Source organism: Apteryx mantelli, chromosome 14 (genome assembly GCF_036417845.1).
Source record: "Apteryx mantelli isolate bAptMan1 chromosome 14, bAptMan1.hap1, whole genome shotgun sequence".
NCBI lineage: Eukaryota > Metazoa > Chordata > Aves > Apterygiformes > Apterygidae > Apteryx > Apteryx mantelli.
The window spans coordinates 14,006,761-14,026,683 of record NC_089991.1 but is presented as its reverse complement, the minus strand read 5'-3'; the positions used below and the strand labels follow the sequence as shown (position 1 = coordinate 14,026,683).

Sequence of the window (19,923 nt, the reverse complement as noted above, 5' to 3'; positions counted from 1 at the left end):
TTGTAAAATTACTTTAATCTTTGACATTGTTTTCCATTTCTAAAGTGCTAATGTACAGTGAAGTACAACAACAATAAGAATTTTACAGGCGAAATCAGCGGTAACTAGTACCCTGGAGAGGTACAAACAATACTGCACAACTGCATTGCTCACGACCGCTCTCAGGCATCCAAATATGCGGCTAGCACACATGTACACACACACACATTCATACGCATCCCCCCCGCCCACCCCCATATTTATACATTCTTTCTATACACATATGTGTTTGGCTGTTCTACAGCACTTCCACGATATCTAAATAATTGGCTCTGCTCGTCCCTCGCTTTATCTGGCCCCTTCCCTGCATTCTGTAGCCTCTCTGGCAATTGACTTGAAATATGGTTATTCCCCAGACTCTGCCACTCGTGTGACGGGAGCCTGCCTGTCCCTCGCTGGCTTTCTGCTATTGCCATACTGAGAAACTGTGCGTAGGTCCATTTCTTCACCTGGGCTAACATCCAGTGAGTTAGTGTATGAAGAGGAGAACAGAGTCCGGGCAGACAGTGCTTTGAATTTGTTCATTCCAGCGTCATGTTTGCTCTGCAGTTGGTTTTGCCATTCAGTGTGTCACACATGGCCTCACGGTCCCTACTGCTGGAAGCCTGGCTGCCAGCAGCAATGTGTCCATTGCGCTCTGGTAAGAGATTGAAGGTAAAGAACTGGCACGGGTCCTTTTGCCTGTTGCCTTCCTGTAAGGGGCTCAGGAAGGAGCTGGAGTTTCTCCACTCCTGGAATGTGCACATCTCCATATGCGGGTGAGTGATTCTGCTCAGGTAGCCTGGGCTGGGAGATGCTGAAGATAATGTCCTCTGACTGCCACTTAGGAAACTCCTGCTGTCTTCCAGAGAGTCCTTCCTAGGGTGTTCAAAGGAGCATCGATTCCAGTTTCTGTAGCTGTAGGCCCACCACCCCAGCTGCTTCCGACGGTGGCAATGGCATTTTAGGATTTGTATAAAAGCCCTCTTGAACTCTTTGCTTGAGCAAGGGTAGATGATTGGATTCAAGCAGCTGTTAAAGTAGCCAAGCCAAAAAATCACCTTGAAGATCGTTTCAGGGGGCTTCAGAGCAGAAAACACAGAGCCTGTCCAGAAGAAACAAGCAGAGACAATACCTGAGGTGATTGGTTTCCTGTCTTTAGGAAAGGCAGATGTCTCTTCAGATAACTAGTAGAATCTCTTTGTTAGATATCCCTCATGCCTGCTGCTTTTGTTAAAGTCTTTTGGTGATAATATGTCATTTTTATTTTTAAAGCTAATAAGGAAATGCTCTATCCACCATACAAAAGCTAAAGGAGTACATACTTAATGTAGATTTAAAATAAAGAGCAGTCTTTGTGTTTATATGTACATGTCTGTTGCACTAACATCTGTGGATCCCAAAGAAAAACCAAACCTCCATTGTCCAAGGTGCTACATGATACACACATGGAATAAGGCTGTGCTTTCTGCAAAGAGCTTTTGAATATCATTTTTGAAGAAAAAGATCTAACTATTCCCAGGCTTTTCATTTGCCCTTATCTTGGGAAGGAGTGTGCTCAGACATAGTTCATCACTTCTAATACATTCTCTAGCAGCTCATAAACATCACCACATCTTATCTAGATTATTAAAATAGTACAAACCTCTTGAAACCTGAGGTTAATTCTGGTAGTCCACATAGCCATTCATAGAAATGGCGTAACCCAAACAATGAGATTATTTCATGAATACTTCCTCTTTCATTTACAACTAAATAATTTCCCTACAGAAGCTGTCCAAATGAAAAACTCATACTGGGAAATCCATTTAGTGTACTTTTAGCATTAAAAACATGCAATTGGTCAGCTAAATTTAGCAAATGTAGCTTTTTAAAAGGATGTCTGAAATTTTTTAAGCAAAAGAAGAATTCAACAGTTACTCATTTGGGAAATCACCTTTGTGCCTGGCTAAAGTAATAAAAGACAAGGGGTTTAGGAAAGGAGCCTCATTTCAAGAACAGGGGTTAGATTTTAAGAATTTTTCAAGAGGAAGTGTACACTCAAACCTGAGAGTCACGTCTCTGGGAGCAGCGACCTGATACGCTGGAGTGGTTTCAGATGCCCCGGGCTGTGAAAGCAGCGGGGTCAGTACGCCTTAGCGGGGAGGGATATCATTCTAGGCATATTTCCCACCTCTCGTAGCAATGTAGAGGCCATGGCTTGGGCCTCAAAACTATGCAAAAGCACTTCCCAGCTACTTGGGTAAATAGCTCTGATGTGCAGCAGCAGATACTGCTGTTTTTCTGGATGACACAGCTGGCCTGGTGCTGGCTATGGGGGTCGGAGTCTGCTTAGCTCACAAGGAAGCCAAAGGGAGGTAAGTACGTGCCATTCCTCACGCGTCTGCCTGCCCTCCTCTGTGTCTCAGCTAGTCCCTGAGTGGGCTCAGAAGAGAAAATAACATGCTGTTGTGTTGGCCATCTGGAGAGTCTCATCCTCCCCCTCACTTGGGCAGTAGGAGCCAGGAGGGATAATGTGAATCCAGAGGAAGATTTCCTTCCCTCGGCAGTTTACTGGGGTGGTGCAGGCTAGCACCGGTTCTGCCTATTGCCTCGAAGCTAAGCAACACTCCTGCCCTTAGCTTGAAGTGGAGGTGTTAAATTTCAAGGTTCGTAGTACTTCTTTCACAACTCCTGCACTTGACTAACTTCTCCGTGTGCAAGACCCTTGTAAGTTGACCCCACATCCCGTATTGCTTTGTCGCTGCACTTAGCTTGCAGGTTTTCACAAATGCCTCTTCTCTCCATTTGATGCAGGTCCTAAGTCTTGGTCCTGATTTGATATTGCAGAAAGTACTGAGTACAACATATCTAACACTGGGGAAACTATGAATTGTATCCAGTAAATTTGCAACAGACAAATCAAAACAATACAAGTACTTAAACTGTTTTGTTAGTGTTAAATACTCTTCGATGAAAGATTCAGCAACAATTTATGTGATTCTAATGAATAAGCCATTAATTGGGTGTCAGATTCTTATAAAGCTTTACTAAAAGTTTTTTAAATTTATAACTGCAGATGAAATGAGGAAGATGCTCCAAAAGTCCCCACATGCACAGTTGCAAACTTTGTCAGGATTAGTTTTATAAGTAATAATTACTTTTTTTTCCATTGAATTTAGGGAAAAGAGAAGCTCTGTGACTGTACAACAAGTAAAAATGTGATAATGTACAAAGAGCAACTTTTTGGAGCTCAAATTGTTAAATTTCTTAAATTGTTTTCTGGAACTCCTTTAAAATATAGATGATCTCTTACAGCCCAGTAAAGTTCACTGAGTGGCTGAAGAGCTCCCAGTTTTTCTTATGTGCAAGTCCTGAATGGGCAGTCGTGAGTTCTTCCAGATCAGTGGGTTTGCTTCTCTCTCCTTATGTAATAACTGAAAATCTTTATTCTTTAAATAGGACTTTAGGACTTTATTCTACAAGATTTTAATATTTTTAGGCAGGTTAAATGTGGGCATAGTAAATATTAGGGCACAGTTTACAGTTTTCAATAAAATTAAAAAATAATTCATTAAGAAAGCTTACTGACAGATTTTGTGAAATTCCCTAAGGACAAATAAAATAAGCTAAGCTATAGAGAAAAACACTGGGAACCAATGCAGATAAATGGGCTGTGCTTGCTGAAGCTATATTGCACATGAACAGAATTTAAACACATACTGTAAAAACTAAGAGACCAACTAGGGAAAAAGGTAAAAAGCCAAGTGTTAAAAAATGGATAATCTTTGTTAAGTGCTTAAAGAAATGTGTGTTGCTTAAGAAAAGAAGGTAAGGAGCTTATGTCTATCTTATACTTTTAGGATAATCTATTTTTTAAATGTCATTTGAAAAAAATGACAGCAGATCATTTTCAGCAGTTGCAGCAAGCATTTTTAAAGCTTTTTTATATTAAAGGACAGCTACACAAAAGAGCAGAGAATTTATTAGTAACAACATGACTGAGAGAGGCACCTTGTGTTGAGTCCTGATTCTAGAAATATCACTGAGCCCCGATCGATCATTTAAAAGCCATGATATGGTGCATTGTGGAGGAACGGTTAACTGAGAGCGGGCATGCTCTGATTGGGATGAGCAATCCCGTCTTCGGGGTAGAGGAAGGAATCTAGGCCAAGGCAAGCGAACCTGCTGAAAGCGGCCTTATCTAGGCCAAGGCAAGTGAACCTGCTGAGGCCTGCTGAACGTGGCCGTATAGCGGCCTTGAGCACTACAAAAGAGGGTATTCACAAAACTGGTAAACAAGTCTGGACGGAACTAGGTTCCATACATGTCGATGGAGCGCGGTCAGCAACCTTGCACCAATCATGTATCCGCTTTATAGTTATGGACAGAAACTGTAACCAATCATGTAACTATTGCTAGCGCATGCGTATTGCTTGTCGATATATATACTTTGTGTAAGCTCTAATAAAGGGAGAACGACCATACTCATATTGAGACTCATCGTTACTCCGGGGTCCCCTCCCTCACTCCAACAGTGCATCCTTACTTTCCCTAGCTGAGTGATTAACAGAGAAAATCCAGAAATATATCAGTTTGGAAAGCTATGTGGTGGTGTGATTTAAAAATAAAGGACAGATCACTATTTAGCTACGATAGTAGAAAGGTTTTGAAAGTCTAAGAAATTCAAGAACAATATGCAAGATAGTTAATTACAACACTAATGATACTTCTTTGTTCTCCATTTTTTCTCAGTTCTGCAAACAGCACAATCAGAATGTTGCTTAGACTCTTTGAAATTATACACAAGGTATAAGATTAATTTTTCACAAGAAGGTGGGGAAGAAGTATGTTTTTTGCAACAAGAAATACTAATTTGATAAATAATCCATTGTTTTATAGACTGTTGTGCTAATAGCTCTTATTTCTGGCTGATGTATTCAAACTGAATAGAATTCTTCTTAACTCCTCTGTCCTTCCTAATATATATATACAGCTGTTTTGAAGGGAGATTAATTTCATTTAGTTATGGTATAATGCACTATTACTGCCTAATTGTTTTAAAAATACAGTGGTAGGACAATTATTTCAAGAAGGCCCTAGCAAAAAGAGAGGTCACTGCAATCCCAGTGCAAATAAGTTCCTATGTAGGAGCATGACTCATTTGCTCTTAGCACTTTCCAGCTGTTGGCCATCTTGCAATACTTTACACCATCCTCCTGATTTTACCAGTGGGCAATGTGACCCAGGGAAAGGTAAAAGTGAGCAGCAGAAGGTCACATGCTAAATCATTTTCACCTGGGAGAAAGTCCTTGTTTTACTAGGAATAGAACCATGAGACCTAGGACAACTCTCTTAACTGCTAGAACACACTGTGGGTAGTACGGTGCTTTGCAATAATGTGTTTGGTGGGTCCTACTGCCCCTGCTCCCCACAAAAGAAAAGCAGAATTCAAGAATATTTTCTGAAATTAGCAAAAGAACTGAAACTGATCCACACGAGCAGATACCTTGCTGGCACTGCAGAGGCTGTGGGCATATGTGGTCACTTTTGTGACCTTAGCAAAACCCCACCTATGATGCAGTTCATGGCTAATGAAAAGGACTACTGGTGAAAGCCACAGATCGTCTGAAAAATAATATTCATAATAAAACTCTCATCATGGAAGAAGAGGGCTGAGGAGAGACATGTCAATTAGTCTTGAAAAGCGTAAAAGTTATCAGCAAAGAGGAAAAGAATGAAATTGTTTTCCATGTCCACTGTGGCTGGTATATGAAACACACTGATTTGAATTGCAGCAAGAGCAATCAAGCGTACAGATTAGGAAATGCTTTCTGTTCTGGAATATATTGCCTAAGAAGGGTGTAAAAACACAACACTGAAGGCTTTTAAGAACACAGTAGATGCACATTTACTGATTTATGTATAGCTGATCCTGCCTTTGGGTTGGAGGGTGCTCTGAGTGACGTCTTCAGATCCCTTCTAGTCCTGCTTTCTCTGATTAACTCTGCAGAATATAACTTTATTCATTAGGAAAACTTTATAGCTTAAGTTTTGGCAACCTAGCAGAGTCCTACGTTTGCAGAACTGGAATCTCACTTGACACTGTAGTCTTAGATGCCCTTGGTAAATATATCCGTTATTTAGGGTGAGGATTAACTGTTAGAAAAATGGAATGTACAAGGCAGATACTTATTTGGGCACTTATTCTCTTCAGGGCGTTAAGAAGTTCCTGATTTTTTGTGTTCAGTTCCTCCTGACTGGATGGAATGCCAGCCTGAGTCTTCTACAGCGAGGGAAGAAAAGATCTTTATTATCCAGAAGGTGGTTTAGATGGACGTCCCTATACATGCCACATACTTATAAATATAGTTTAATTTGGTGACTGTTGTACAAAGCTCCACTGCCTCTTGCTGTATAAAGATATGAAGAATATTTTGATTATCTCATATATTTTTAACATTACACTTTTCCTTACATTGTTCTTGGAATTAACAATACCTTTTATTTAACTGTACACATGCTTTACCGCATAACTAACCTGTCAGGAGCAAACAACTGCGGGCTATTTTGGTACCTTGATAAAATGATAAAGCTAAGCCTACCAGATACACTCGCCAAACATCAAACTAATATTTCCTCCTCTAATCTCCAGCTATTTTCCCATCGCAGTCTGATAAACAGATTAAATATTTCCCTGTACTGATTTAGACTGCATTTCAAAATGGCTGGAAAATGTTGCCTATAATTATCTCCTCGGTGATTTATTTGTGATGGGGGTAGCCACAATGACTTCCCCACTCCAAAAGATCTCTCTCCTGATGCTCATGTTTTACAGCTTTCCTCTGAGGGAATGCATAGTTTTCATCCTCTCTTACTTCTCTGAGTTAAACTCTGTGATTAATTAAACATAGCACCACATGCTTACTGCTGATTGCAGCTTTGACACCCATGAAGATTTTGCAAAGCATGTGTCTGGCAAAAATGCAGAGCATGAAATACTTCGGAAACTCATCAACTTGACCAGTTTGGATTGTATTTTGAACATTAGTTCAACCAACTGTGCTTACCAGACATGATAGAGCTATTCAGTTTGGAAATGTAGTGAGCAACAGCAAATATCATAATAAGGAATTAACACATACTTTTTCTAGTAAAAGCTAATTTCATTTAGGGTCTGATTAGTGTTTTGTAATGAATGCTTTATTACACTAAAAGTATGTAAAGCATTCTCAATGAAATTAGGGAAGATTACGGGAAAGATTTTGCTATATTAGTTGTCATTACATATTCTGCAGAATATTTGGCCAGAATGTCATGGAGCCATTAAATTTCAGAGTCCATTGGAGTCAGTGGGAGCCCTTAAAAGCCTTTGTAAAGGCTCATAATGACTCAGTGGACTTTGGAACAACCCCTAAAATAGCAGGGTGAGCAACAGGAAAATTGTCTGGACTGGCTTAATCCCAATGCTCTTAATTAAGGAAAACTCTTCACTGAAGGAAGTTTTGATGTAGCTTCCTACAGAGGAGGCACACACATACACATGCACACGCATTGCTCTCTCATATTTTTTCCTGCTCTTTTTTTTTTTCCATCTGAATATCTACTGCTTTGTTACTTCTCTCCAGTAGCTGCTATATTCGAACAGAAGGAGGGTGGGAAAGTTAAGACCTTCTATTTAAGGAGCCTTAATGTAATAGCTGGCGAGCTTCTTGATGGAAGTGTAGCATACAGGACATGTTTCAGTTTCCTCTTCTACTTTATGCAAGAAAGAACTTAGCATCAAAACTGGACCAGCCAAAGCACCCACCAGCCAACCAAAACCCTCAGGCTGCTTCCAGGAGAAGGGAGAAAACTTGCTATCCAATTGTGTGTATATGCAAGGTGATCAGATACTGCAGGGATTAGCAAGAGTTTAAATCTGAAAAGTAAGATGCAAGACTATTTATGAGTTAAAGAAAACTTTTGAAATTGCCTGTGATATCCCTGTGTCATTCAGCCCTGTATGCTATTTCCATTCACACAGAGGAAATAAACAGCTGTGCATGAAAGGCCAACATACAGTGGACAGTCAGACATTTGTGAAATATCACTAGGTTCTGACTGTGTGCTTATATTCCCTTCCTTCGTCCTTCATACAAGGAATATATGTATGCATATGTATGTATATGTATATGTATACACACATACACACACATATATATTTGATGGGATTGGAAGCCAAGAAGGTGATAAAATTACAGAGTTATTGCAGTGGGAAGGGACTGTACGGGGTCACTAGTCCTGCTTCCTGCTCCAAGCAGGCTCAGCTCTGCATTAAGCTCCCCCCAAGACTTCCCTTCTCCAGGCTGAAGAAGCCCCATGTCTTCAGCCTGTCCTCACACAGCATGGGCTCCAGCCCCCTCACCATCCAGTTTATCAATATCTTTCTTGTATAGTAGGGCATCCCCCATGGATGCAGGACTCCAGCCATGAGTGTCGAGTAAAAGGGAATAATCACTTCCCTTGATCTATAAGCCACATTCCTGTTGATACAGCCCACTCTGCTGTCAGCCTTCTTCACTGATAGGGAATTTGAATAGGTACACATCCTACATTAATGTTTGTGTGAGTCCTCTTCATGGGAGGGGGTATTCTCTGCATGTGAGTTTTCAAGAATGCCATATATTTACTATTTGTGCCCTGTGGAAGGAAAATTTTAAACTATAAATGATTTTTTTAATCTAAAATTCCCTGCATTCTCCTTTCCTGTCCACCTTTTCTTTAACTCTTCTGGTTTTTCTTTTTTCATCTAGGCATGTTCTCTTTCCAGTTACCTTTATTTCATTTTTCTTCCTCTTCACTCTACATACTTATTTCTACTTTCCTTATATCTTCTTTAGTTCTATCTCCAACTCCTAATCTCTCTTCTAATAATTTTCTCTTGTGGTAATAGATTTTCTGTTTATCAAACATCTATTTTTAATAACTTGTGTATTCAATACCACTTAAGTATATACTCATAGTATCATTGGATCTTTTTAGAAAGAAGTATTTGAGACTTAGATTGGACAACTGTTGTGCATTTTAGCAGAAGTACTGTGAATTTCCTAGATTTAAGGGAAAAAAAGGGTTGATGGATGATTTTTGGGATGCCATATGTTATGTTTTCTACCGGTTACAAAAAATCACATTTGAAAATCTTCTAAATCCAGTTTTGCTTAGATGAGAGCCAGCCTATGGTGAGTGTACGTTCCTATTTACTGGAACAAATACAACACTTGTTTTTATTGAAATAGAATAGTCTGGAGTTGTTTCAGTGCTTTGCTGTGTGTCAGTTGATATACCAGTAATAACAAACTGGCTACAGTAAAATATGGCATGAAACAATAACTGGGGAGAAAGAGCTTCACTGGACAGGTTTTTATCATTGTTTTAAGATTAAAAAAATAACAATATAATTTGAAACTGCTTGTCGCTATTCATAGCAAATAGAAAATGAAGTGTTCCAAAACTTAACACACCAAATGGGAGGTTTTCTTAAGAGAACACCACCTGCTTGTCTGAATGCTATAAAACAGAAGTAGTCAGACAATTGGATAATAAATGTTTGGAAGTTTTGTTATAGAAACTGGTCAAATTTTACAGATTTATGTAACCTGCAGACATATCCTCCTTCCTACTCAGGAAAGAGTTATTCCATTTTTGTGCAGTGAATGGGGTTAAATCTGACCATTTGAACATTCTCCGTAAGTGAAAATTCCAACATTTTAAAAATCACTTTTACAATGAAAAGCATGTCAAAATACAAAATGACAACAAATGAGTTCTGAAACATGAAAAACAGGAGGCTTCAACAATATCAAACCTTTTCTCTCGATCTGTTTTCGAGAAGGCAACTTTAGCAGAAATGAGGATCATTTTGCAAGAAGTTGATATGATGCTGGAACTCGATCTTCCAATGAAAAGTGATTCGATCAAAGTTGTGATTTGATCAGTGAGAGACTTTGCCCTGCGCCAGTCAGCAGACGGCTGCTGATGGCCTGACCGGGAACCTCCACCTTTCTGCAGTTCATGCTGTGAGTCCTGCTGCAGCCGCGGGTGCTGGGAGCTACGGGCTGAGTGCTAACCGCTTCTTCGGGAACAGGCATATCTCAAGTGCTACATGTGTATAGCTAGTAAAATTCTGCCTGCAAAAATAATAGGCTGCCTCTGACCAGAACTGTTATGAGTTTGAATTTAGAGAATGCAGAAAGGATGTGTTAGACTTTTATTTAAGCTTTCTGCGGTCCTTTTTACCACATGCTTAGCCAAGTCAGCATGCCAGGGTTTTAAAGCTAATTGGATTTCTAAAGCTCCTGATTTTTTTCCATCCAGCATTCAGTGTTTGTTTACATTCCCCTGGACTTATTTAATATAGCAAAAACCCCCACAGTTTACAAACAGTAGAGAACGAAATAGAGAGGACGCTTATAAAATTAAGAACTGATCAAGCTGGGAGAGACTGCAAGCCTACTGGAGGAGAGGGTTAGAATAACAGTGAGAAGAAGATCTTGAGGAATGGGAAGAGCATCCAAAAGCAACAGAATTAAATTCAGTAAAGAAAACTAAAAGGAAGTTAATTAAATTATAACTACACAAACCAGTTACAGTGGTAGCATTTGGGTGTGGCTTTGCAGCACGGTGGCTTTTCCAGGGAAGTCTAGGTGTGCGTGTCCCGGCTGGGCGCAGGCTGCCGGGCTGGGTGAGAGCACTGGCATCGGCAGCCACCCCACAGTCACCACTGGGCTGCGGAGCCGCACTCCCGTCTTTGGGGGTAACTTGGGTGTGTGCGGGGGGAGCAACTTGCCATACACTGAGCAAGGAGAAATATCAAATAAGCAATAACTGACTAGGCAATGATACCGCAGAAAATAATGTGGGAGAAATAGAAATACGATGCTGTTGCAAATACAGCAATCTCATTCTTCAATGTATTAATATGTTTGTTATTTATATGTCAGAGGCTCTAGGCCAGATATTAAGAAAAAAGCCCCGATTGTGCAGTATTTATGTCCTAGAACTGGCTACCTATAGCCAGTTGTGAGATTCTCTTGCTGGAGGCTTCTGAGCCCAGGGTGAACAAACACTTGTGATGCGTGATGAAAATACCATTCATCTAGTCCTCAGGACTCTTGAGGCTTTCATTTCTATGTTTTCCAATTCAGTCAATGGAGTTGCACAAAGAAATCTCACCATCTGTCTTGATAGGTTGTAAGTGCGTTATACTCACTCCTCCATCCCATCCAAACAGGGAACTAAATGTCTGCAAACAAATACATTATTGGTATTGACTATACTCAACAGCCCCTGCAGATCTAAGGCCTGATCCTGCTCCTTCTGTGCAGGTAAGTGAAACTAAGAGATGTGCATGAATGCAGAATGTGACAACAAAAGTTCCTCCCCATACAGATGTGTTGATGAATAAGAGCAAAAGCTCAGGCAAAGATTTTCCTTGCTCTCTTGTAAACTGGGAGAGGTTATTGTTTCTATCTTCTTATCCTAATTAAAATCCACAATTTCTTATCATGCCCGCTATCTATCTCTGCCTCATGTTTCAGGTGAACAAATCACTTCTACAAGACTTGCATGAACTTCATGCACAGTGGCTCAAACTTGAGGTACTTTTAAAGGCCCAAAACTAGAGACTAACCTATAGTGGCCAAAATAAAGCCAGGACTTTGCCTTCTTTGAAGCTTTGCTGGTGGAAGTTGTAGTATAGATAGGGTAGTATAGATCCAATCTTTTTACCACAAGCCGGAATTGTTACAGCTTTTTCTATTACAGGCAACTGCAAAGTAAAGCAGCTATATTTACGTTTTTAAGGGACAGTGTCTCTCTGTGTACCAATATTGGCACTCCTGGCATAGCAAGATTGTTTCTGGTTGGCAGATGGTACGAGATAAATCTATCATTTCCAGAAATCCTCTCTTCTGCAGTCCATGAGTGTCCTTTATACAGCTTCATACAAAAGATGCTGTTGAAATGCAAAACTTTAAGATTGGAAAATGATTTTTAAAGAGGTTATGGTACAACAGACCATTTGCAAGTTGGTATTTAGAGAGTGATGAAGAAGACAAACAGGAGCTTTCTTTCCCCAGCCCAAAAGAGAAAGAAAGAGGAAAGCTGTAGTTTAAAAAAACATCAAAAAAGCAACAAGTTTTAGGTTTTCTTATGCCCCATTTATAGTGTCATAATAGTTGGCAAAAATTTGGGACATTTCTTGGATAAAAAAAATTCTTTCAAGTTCATTTCTCTCCTTTATTTACAAACTTAAAGAACAGTCTTTTAAAAGGAGATATGGAAAGGTTCAACCAATCATTTAAAATTTTTACACAAACTGCATATATCCTGGTATATAGTAGTCTACCGCCCCTCGATCCAGAATAGCTATGATGAATTATACTGGGGAGAGAATTAATTTGTGTTTACATAGTGTTTCCCTCATATAAATAAGATAAAAATCAATAACAATTTTAGTAAGAACCTTGTGCAGTACTCTAAAATTGATTTAAATAGGGATAGAAATATGATATTATTATTATTATTATTATTATTATTATTTTGTCGAAAAGAGTTACAAACTTTTGCAGCTTGCTAAATAGAAAGAATATGGCCAAGCTTGTGCTTGTTTTGCAAAGAATTAGCTGATTAAGGAGTCAAGAAAAGCTAATCTAAGTTTGCTGACATTTCATTTGTTATACTCAAAAATCTTCAGTTACTGGGTATTCTTTAGTCTCTTTTTCTCCCCTTCTTGCTTCTGACTTACAACTGAGGTGATCTGTCTTGGACACCTTTGGTAAACAATAGGGTTTTAACAATAAGGTTTTAAGAGGGAATTGAATAGCACAGCTACAGAGATATTGCCTTAACTTCCATTATATTTTCTCTTTTGTTACTTAGAGGCTAATGATTTTTGCTTTTCAGTCTCTAGGTATCATTTGAAAGCCCATCAAAATAGTGCAAAATCTTGTAATGAGCTACGAAGCAGAACCTACTGAAGATACTAAAAAGGCCTTCACTTTTTGTTCATGGTCTGTATTTCACAGATTGGGACACTGAAGACCCGGCAGCTGAGATCCTGAGGTATGGCCTAGATGTTTTAGAAGCATATGCACACATGTAACTTTACTCAGTCCTTTCAAGACTACCAACCTGAGCAAAGGTACACGTGCTTGCAGACGCCTGAGACGTAAAGACCCTGCGTCCACTGCCCTGCTGGATGCTGTTAGCAGTATTCTTTCTGAAAGTATCACTTCTCTCCTGTCTTTGATTTCAATAGTTTTGAGACTTCCTATTGTCCAGTGGCAACCTAAGCCAACATAAGAAGTGCCCAGTCCCTCAGAGATTTGTAGTTTCATCTGTTTTGATAAAAAAGCTTTGTTCTAAGAAGTAGAACTCTGTAAGAAACTGATAACTGGAGTCCTTTGGATGCAATTTACTTTTGCGCAGAAGGCTCAAACCAGAGCTTAAGGGAGGCTATTTCAGTAGTAAAATGAATCATTTTGAAATATGCTAAACTTCTACATGTGACAAAATATGCTGTACTGGTCAAGAAGTGCCCTTATGGTCTTTAGTCTTACAGGCATTGGGTAGAAAACAGAAGCAGGTTTCTCCTGTCACCTGTACAATTGAACGTTGTACCAGAGATTGGGCTGTAAGTGGGCAGAGGATCAGATTGCCACATAGATCAGTAAATTGCCCAAATTCTGTTTAACCATTAACTTTGACATCAAATCTAGATAGCTAGGTTCAGGAGGAGAATATGAGGCAAGACCAAAATGAGATGGTAGGCAAACCAGGCTTAAAGTCTTGCAGAAAGTAGAACCCAATAGCGTTGACAGCACTGGGCCTAATGCCCTGAAGTGTGGTTCCCATGGGAAACTAAGCGTCCTATTTTGGTGTTCTTGGTGCAGGGATACAGAGGTTGGCCTGACGTAACATAAATCTGCATACTGTACTTGAATAACATTTTATTTTAGGAATCATTTTCTATTGGATGACCTGTGGCATGCAGAATATTTTTATTTTATATTATTTTTTATTATTTTATAGAAGGGTTTCAAAATCTTAATATCTTAGGATAGTCAAAACAGTTGCATCATCATTATGAGGCTCTTGGGACCTTATGCCACTGCCAGTGAAGTTACAAGAATTTTGCTTCTGACTTTAGCAGATAAGTTTGGAGGTTTTGTGGGAGCAGAGGGAGTTAGCCTCTGAACCAGGAACTCCTTGGATGCTCTGTGGATCTTCACTGGAGTTAGATGATAGGCTGTGAAGGTTAATATGCTCTGGTCATAGTAGTGGAGGTTGTGAGTTTTTCCCTTACTCTGAGTGTGTGTGTGTGTGCGTGCGTGTGTGTGTGTGGAGTGAGGTCTAAGGCTAGGATTTGCAAGCCCAGTTTAATGTCTTGCTTAACAGGAATGAGACTGAACTGTAACCTAATAGCCAGGGGGAAATATATGACCCTTCATTCAGGATTAATTTTCATAATAGAGGTATTGGCATAAAATTTGATCATCTTTTGTTTAAAGGAGGGAATTTTCATGACTGTTACCTTATTTCTGCAGTGCTCCAGTCTTGATATAAAAATCATCTATTTTACTCAGCATTTTTCAGCAATAGATTTTTAAGACAGTCCTGATGCCTAAGAATGTGTTTGTATGGGGGGGGGGGGGAACGTTAATTTTAAAGGACGCAAGATATTTACTCTTCAAAACAGAGTTACTGAATTAACAGCACAATGAGTTGTCTCAAAGGCATGTATGTCTTCACTTTATTCATTACACAGTACCATAAGTGATTTCAAATGGCAAAACAACTGCTTGGAAAGCCCCGGAGCATTTCTGAACTTGCATAACAGGGATATGCTATAGCGCTATTCCTATCTGGAAAGAATATCCGCTACTGGTAGCTATTGGAATAAAAACAAATTCCTCACATTATTCTCTTTGACAATATTTTGCTGAATCATCAGGTACTTAACAGTGAAGGCTGCATGATTCAGTCAATCAGCCCTGGACAGTAAGAGATTGTGGGTTGTTCTTAATACGAATAGTTTCATGGCACTCAACGCATCATAGTGTCGGTGCTCTAATTCCTCTCTCTGTAGCTGTACACAGAGCTGTGTATACAGAGCTTTCCTTGCAAAGCCTTTTGATTCTTGCTTGAAAAACAGCCTGTAAGCACTAGCTATTATATCTTTTCCTTTGTTGTGGAATATTTATTCAAGCAACATCTCTGCTTTCAGCATTGAGTCAGTTCCCAGTATGTATCTGCCACCTGGTGCAATATTCCTTTGTCTGGGACATCAAAATAGGTAGCTGTGGAATTTAGTGCAGTGTCACAACCAAAGAATTATAATTTTGTTCAGGAAGCTAGCAGAAGAGCTGAAAATGCTTTTGACATGAAGAAAGTTCATCTGTATGTAAGCAGATTTGTTAAGGTTTTGGGTTGTTGCAGGAATAAGGATTACTGAGCTGTGAAGTGCTGTGGTGTTGGATCCTCTGAAATCCAAAGCTGCTCTGCTAACACCATTCTGTAGAGTCATCACATTACTGAGTGAAACAGGGAATGAAAATAGATAGTAAAGATGAGGCTGTGAAGGTATGACCGGGGTTAGTGGTGCAGATATAACGCAAGAATAATATAGGTTGAAGGAGCAGCCCATCCTTCTAGGATAGTGAAGGAAGTGGCTTGAATGCCTAGTTTGGACTCAGTAGTAGAAAAGGTGGTGTAGTTTGCTGTCCTGCACTGACAAGAGAGTGGCCTGTGTGATTACAGCATGTCCTTAGGTAGCCCAGGGCACCTATGGAACATTTCATAAATCACTGGTAGCTCTTTGAATTCTGCAGTTTCTCTGTCACTGAAATTAATTTCTTACCACTGTAAGCTTTTTCTATGAGTTCTTAATAGCCTTTCATTTAAGTTTATGACTTCAGGACACAGAAGCAAAAGATCTCTGATATGAAAAATACAGCACACAGCAAGTGCTGCCTTAAAAAGTCTTTCTCCTCGTCCTTCTCAGTTAAGAATTGCTGGACTGTGCATGTCAGGAAGAGATTTCTATTTTATAATTGTTTTGTTTTCCCCACCTGCTTTAGTCAGCAATGCTCTCATCCCTCACATTATTAATTTGCTTTGCACTGATATACAGAGACAAATACTGCAAAAGATTCTGGAGTGGGCTGAACAAATTAAAGAGAGAGATCAGGGACAAGGAACAAAACCAGCCCTGTTCCTGGTGAGCAAAACAAAGGAAAAGCACCTACTATTTAAACGGATTTGGATACTATATTTCTCCTCTTTCTTTTTTTCTTTCTTAGCCTAAAGAGATCAATAAAGAGTTGTCAATAAAGAGTTGGGCCCTTGAAAGGATTTCTAGACAGAGAGAGCTGCAGAGCCAGCAGTCTGTATTGCGGTGCCAAGACATTTTCACTGGTGATATTTTCTTCTAACAGGGAGGGATATTAACTGACACAACAGCCACCCTCTCTGAAGCTCAGCTCTGCGAGGCACTAGGTGTTGGCAGCTCCTTGGTGAGCGTGTTGGGAGTTACAGGTGCTCGGTGTGTGGCATGCCAGAGCAGAGGGTTTAACCCTGCAGCCCTCCAGGCTGAAGCCCTCTGGCACCGCTGCCAGCGCACAGCATGCTGTGGTGGAGGCTCTCAGCCGGTCACCTCATTTAGGCCTTGGACACGATTGAGGTGAGAGAGAAAATCATATTGTGACAAGAGAGAAATTCTCCACGCAGGTGTCTTAAGCAATAACCCATTAAACCTCGTGGGGAGTACTAGGAGTTCTGCAATAACTTCTCAAGGGGAATTCAAACCCTCTTTCAAGACTGTTCCAAGCTGAAGATTGTTTCTTTTAAGTGGGTTTTGCCTTGGGACCATAAGGTTTTTAATGGACTGGTCTGCATCAGGTATTCATTGAGTAGCATCAGTAGCTACACTGGCTTTGCTAGATAAGGATCTATTCTACTGTGTTCATGTTTGCTTTTTTTTCTCCTAAGTTCCTTCAATAATTTAAAAGCATTGAGGGAGTGCTAACCTACTTTATCATGGGATACTGACCCACTAACTACACATCTAGTGTTATTACTGATACTATGTAATGTAAATATGTTTCTATCCATGTGGGTATGCATTTCTGCAAGAACAGGCAACTTGTTCAATGTTGTAGACTTTCTTTAGGAGCTACCATAAGGACTTAAAATTCAGTAGCCAAAGAGAACTTTGCTCATAATTTTCCTTCTATTGGGAATTTGTCACATCCTTAACATTAGCTTTATGTAGGTCTTGAATTATAATGATTTTTCTGTTTTAGATGCAATAAACTAGAGATGATGAAGTTGTCCTGCAGTAGTTGTGGTAGTTGTCTTGTAATAGAGATTCTAGTCCAAATGACATTACACATTCACTGAAATTATTTTAAAAAACACTTTACCAGTACCGGGTTGTTGAACTCAGTTTAGTTTTCTCTGTGACTGTGTCTAAAAATATTAGCTTACCACTTGATTAGAAATGTTTAGGTAGGGTAACTAAGTAAACATGAATACAGAATATTAACAAAGGCTTTTTTTCCCCCTTTTGTTTTCCACCTCTTTCCATATTTAGACTGCCAGATTGTCTGTGCCTTGGAAGAGTGAATTTTGGACAGATATTTCTGAGAGCTTAGTAACTCAATGCTAACAGGTCTTGAGATGTTCCACTTTAGAGCTGGTGCTAGTATTAAAGACAAAGGCAAACTTCACAAGGAGTATACAGAGCCCTGTGCAGAGGCTCTACTGTATGCTTTAGTAATATTTTAAATTGAAAGTGACAAAGTGGCTGCCACAAGCTCACATGACAATCTCCTGAAACACCTAAGACCTACCAAAATCAATGAGAACATTTCTGGTGGGATCAATGGGCTTTGCACGTTTCTTTTGGGGATTTGATCAGTGAAGTTCAAGCTGAGAACTAGATTTTTTTCAGCTTCCCAAAGCTCAGGGGAATTTTGCACCTCATCTTTAGATCAGGCCCATTTCCATTTAAGACACCTAAAAATGCCAGAAGACCTTCTGTATTATAGTCTGAACATCTAACAGTAAAATAAAATAAGAACATTTCAATGCTGAAACTCTTTTTGTGTTTCTGTCTAGGATTTCTGTTATAATATCCCATAAAAATGTTTCTGAAAGCTAATTCAAATTAAGCAAAGCCTATAAACAGGGATTAAATATATAAACTCTGAAGATGCTATCCCCTGATTTGACACCTGTTCCATCCCTGAGAATGACTGACAAATGAGCAGACTTTCTGCAGACTGCAGACTTTGCAAAGTTTCAGCATGACTCTTTGAAAGAACCAACATCAAAAATAAATTACTTTAATTTCTCTCCCTGTTCACTCATCTGTTCACTACAGTTCTCAAAATGATATCTACTTATCATTCACCTGATTTTTTTCTGCGATATTTTTGTAGTAAAATTTAACCCTCTTCCCCTCCCGCATCATCCCTTGATTACCAACTTACCTAGTGGCAGAACTATGAAGAAAGGTAGCCAGCACAAGATAAACATGCCAACCACAATTCCCAGTGTCTTGGCTGCCTTTTTTTCTCTAGAGAATTTAAAAAGTTTGAAAGCTAAGGAGTTCCTGGGATTGTGACCCTTGGATTTGGTGTTGTTTAACGTGTCCTCATGAATGTTCTTGTAATGAATCCGTAAAGTCAGCTCCTTGGAGTTGGACATTTCTTTCATAACCCCGGCTTCCAGGTTTTTAGTAGTCCTTTTGGCCACTATGTAGACCCGACAGTACATCACGAGGATGACAATCAAAGGAATGTAAAATGACCCCAAGGAAGAAAACAAAGCGTAGAACGGTTCTTCAGTGATACGGCACTCCTTATCATCCTTGGGTGCTGGTTCTTTCCAGCCCAAAAGAGGCCCAACAGAGATTACCATGGAAAGGACCCAGACACCCAGCAGAGCCAAAATTGCCCTTTTTCTTGTTACTAAAGTTGGATACTGGAGAGAATAACGTACCCCTATATATCTGTCTATAGAAATTGCACACAGACTTAAAATAGAAGCTGTACAGCACAGCACATCAACTGCTGCCCAGATATCACAAAATATCCTCCCTAAAACCCAGTAGCCAAGGATTTCCAGTGTTGCAGAGAATGGAAGGACAGTAAAACTCAGCAACAAATCTGCTATTGCGAGGTTAATTATGAAATAGTTTGTAGGGATTCTTAAATGTCTATTGCAAGCAACAGAGAGAATTACCAAGATATTACCTATAATAGCAAAGAGTATAAAGGCACCTAGGATAAGCCCCACAATTATAGCCCTACTGATATCCAAGGCAGGTGAATCCAGGTTGCTTGCTGTCTCATTGGAGTTGTTTGCAGAAAGATTGCCATTACTTAGTGCAGACACTTTCAGATATCCAGGTGTTGATGAATTGGATTTATCACTAAAGTAGGTATTCATCTTAAAAATCATCCTCCATAGCAAGTTATGATTGGATTCCTTGTACAACACACAGACGGTCTGAGTTCAGTTGAAAGTTATCTCTCTACCCAATAAGTTGCTGTGAAGCCCCGGCCAGTTTTAGATTGAGAACTCATCTTCCCAGCAAGCTGTCAGCTATGAGCGCATAAAACTTGCACAGCGTAAAGTCCTCTGAAGCCTGTCAGCAATCCTAGGCTGTTCAGACTTGCTTAATTTCTCATATCAACTCGTTTAAGCAGAAATTAGCAGGCAGAAGTCTTGGCTGAAGCCTGAAAGTAGCTGTTCTGATCATGACGTCCCTGAAATAAAAGACAGGTTTACTGGTTTCCCTTGTGCTCTGGCGGTTCTGCTGGAAGGCTCAGCTGCGGGGACCTGCCTCTCCGGGCAGGGTTTGTCAGCGCTGAGGCA

At 39.8% G+C, this 19,923-nt stretch overlaps 1 protein-coding gene across 1 annotated transcript; it reads right to left on the bottom strand.

Moving 5' to 3' along the window:
- Positions 1–239: 239 nt before the first annotated feature.
- Positions 240–19,494, bottom strand: ADRA1B (adrenoceptor alpha 1B). The gene is made up of 2 exons (XM_013953665.2): positions 18,534–19,494; positions 240–1,123 (listed from the first exon to the last, which is right to left on the bottom strand). The coding sequence occupies exons 1-2, from the start codon at positions 19,492–19,494 to the stop codon at positions 561–563; spliced, it is 1,524 nt and encodes a 507-aa protein (XP_013809119.2). The 3' UTR covers positions 240–560.
- Between the last annotated feature and the right edge of the window lie 429 nt (positions 19,495–19,923).

Bases quoted from the DNA above. Each gene is read 5' to 3' on its own strand.
- ADRA1B (XM_013953665.2), bottom strand. From the start codon at position 19,494: ATGAATACCTACTTTAGTGATAAATCCAATTCATCAACACCTGGATAT. The intron at 1,124-18,533 runs GTAAGTTGGTAA...TCTTCTGGACAG, and splicing joins CTTCATAGTTCTGCCACTAG to GCTCTGTGTTTTCTGCTCTG.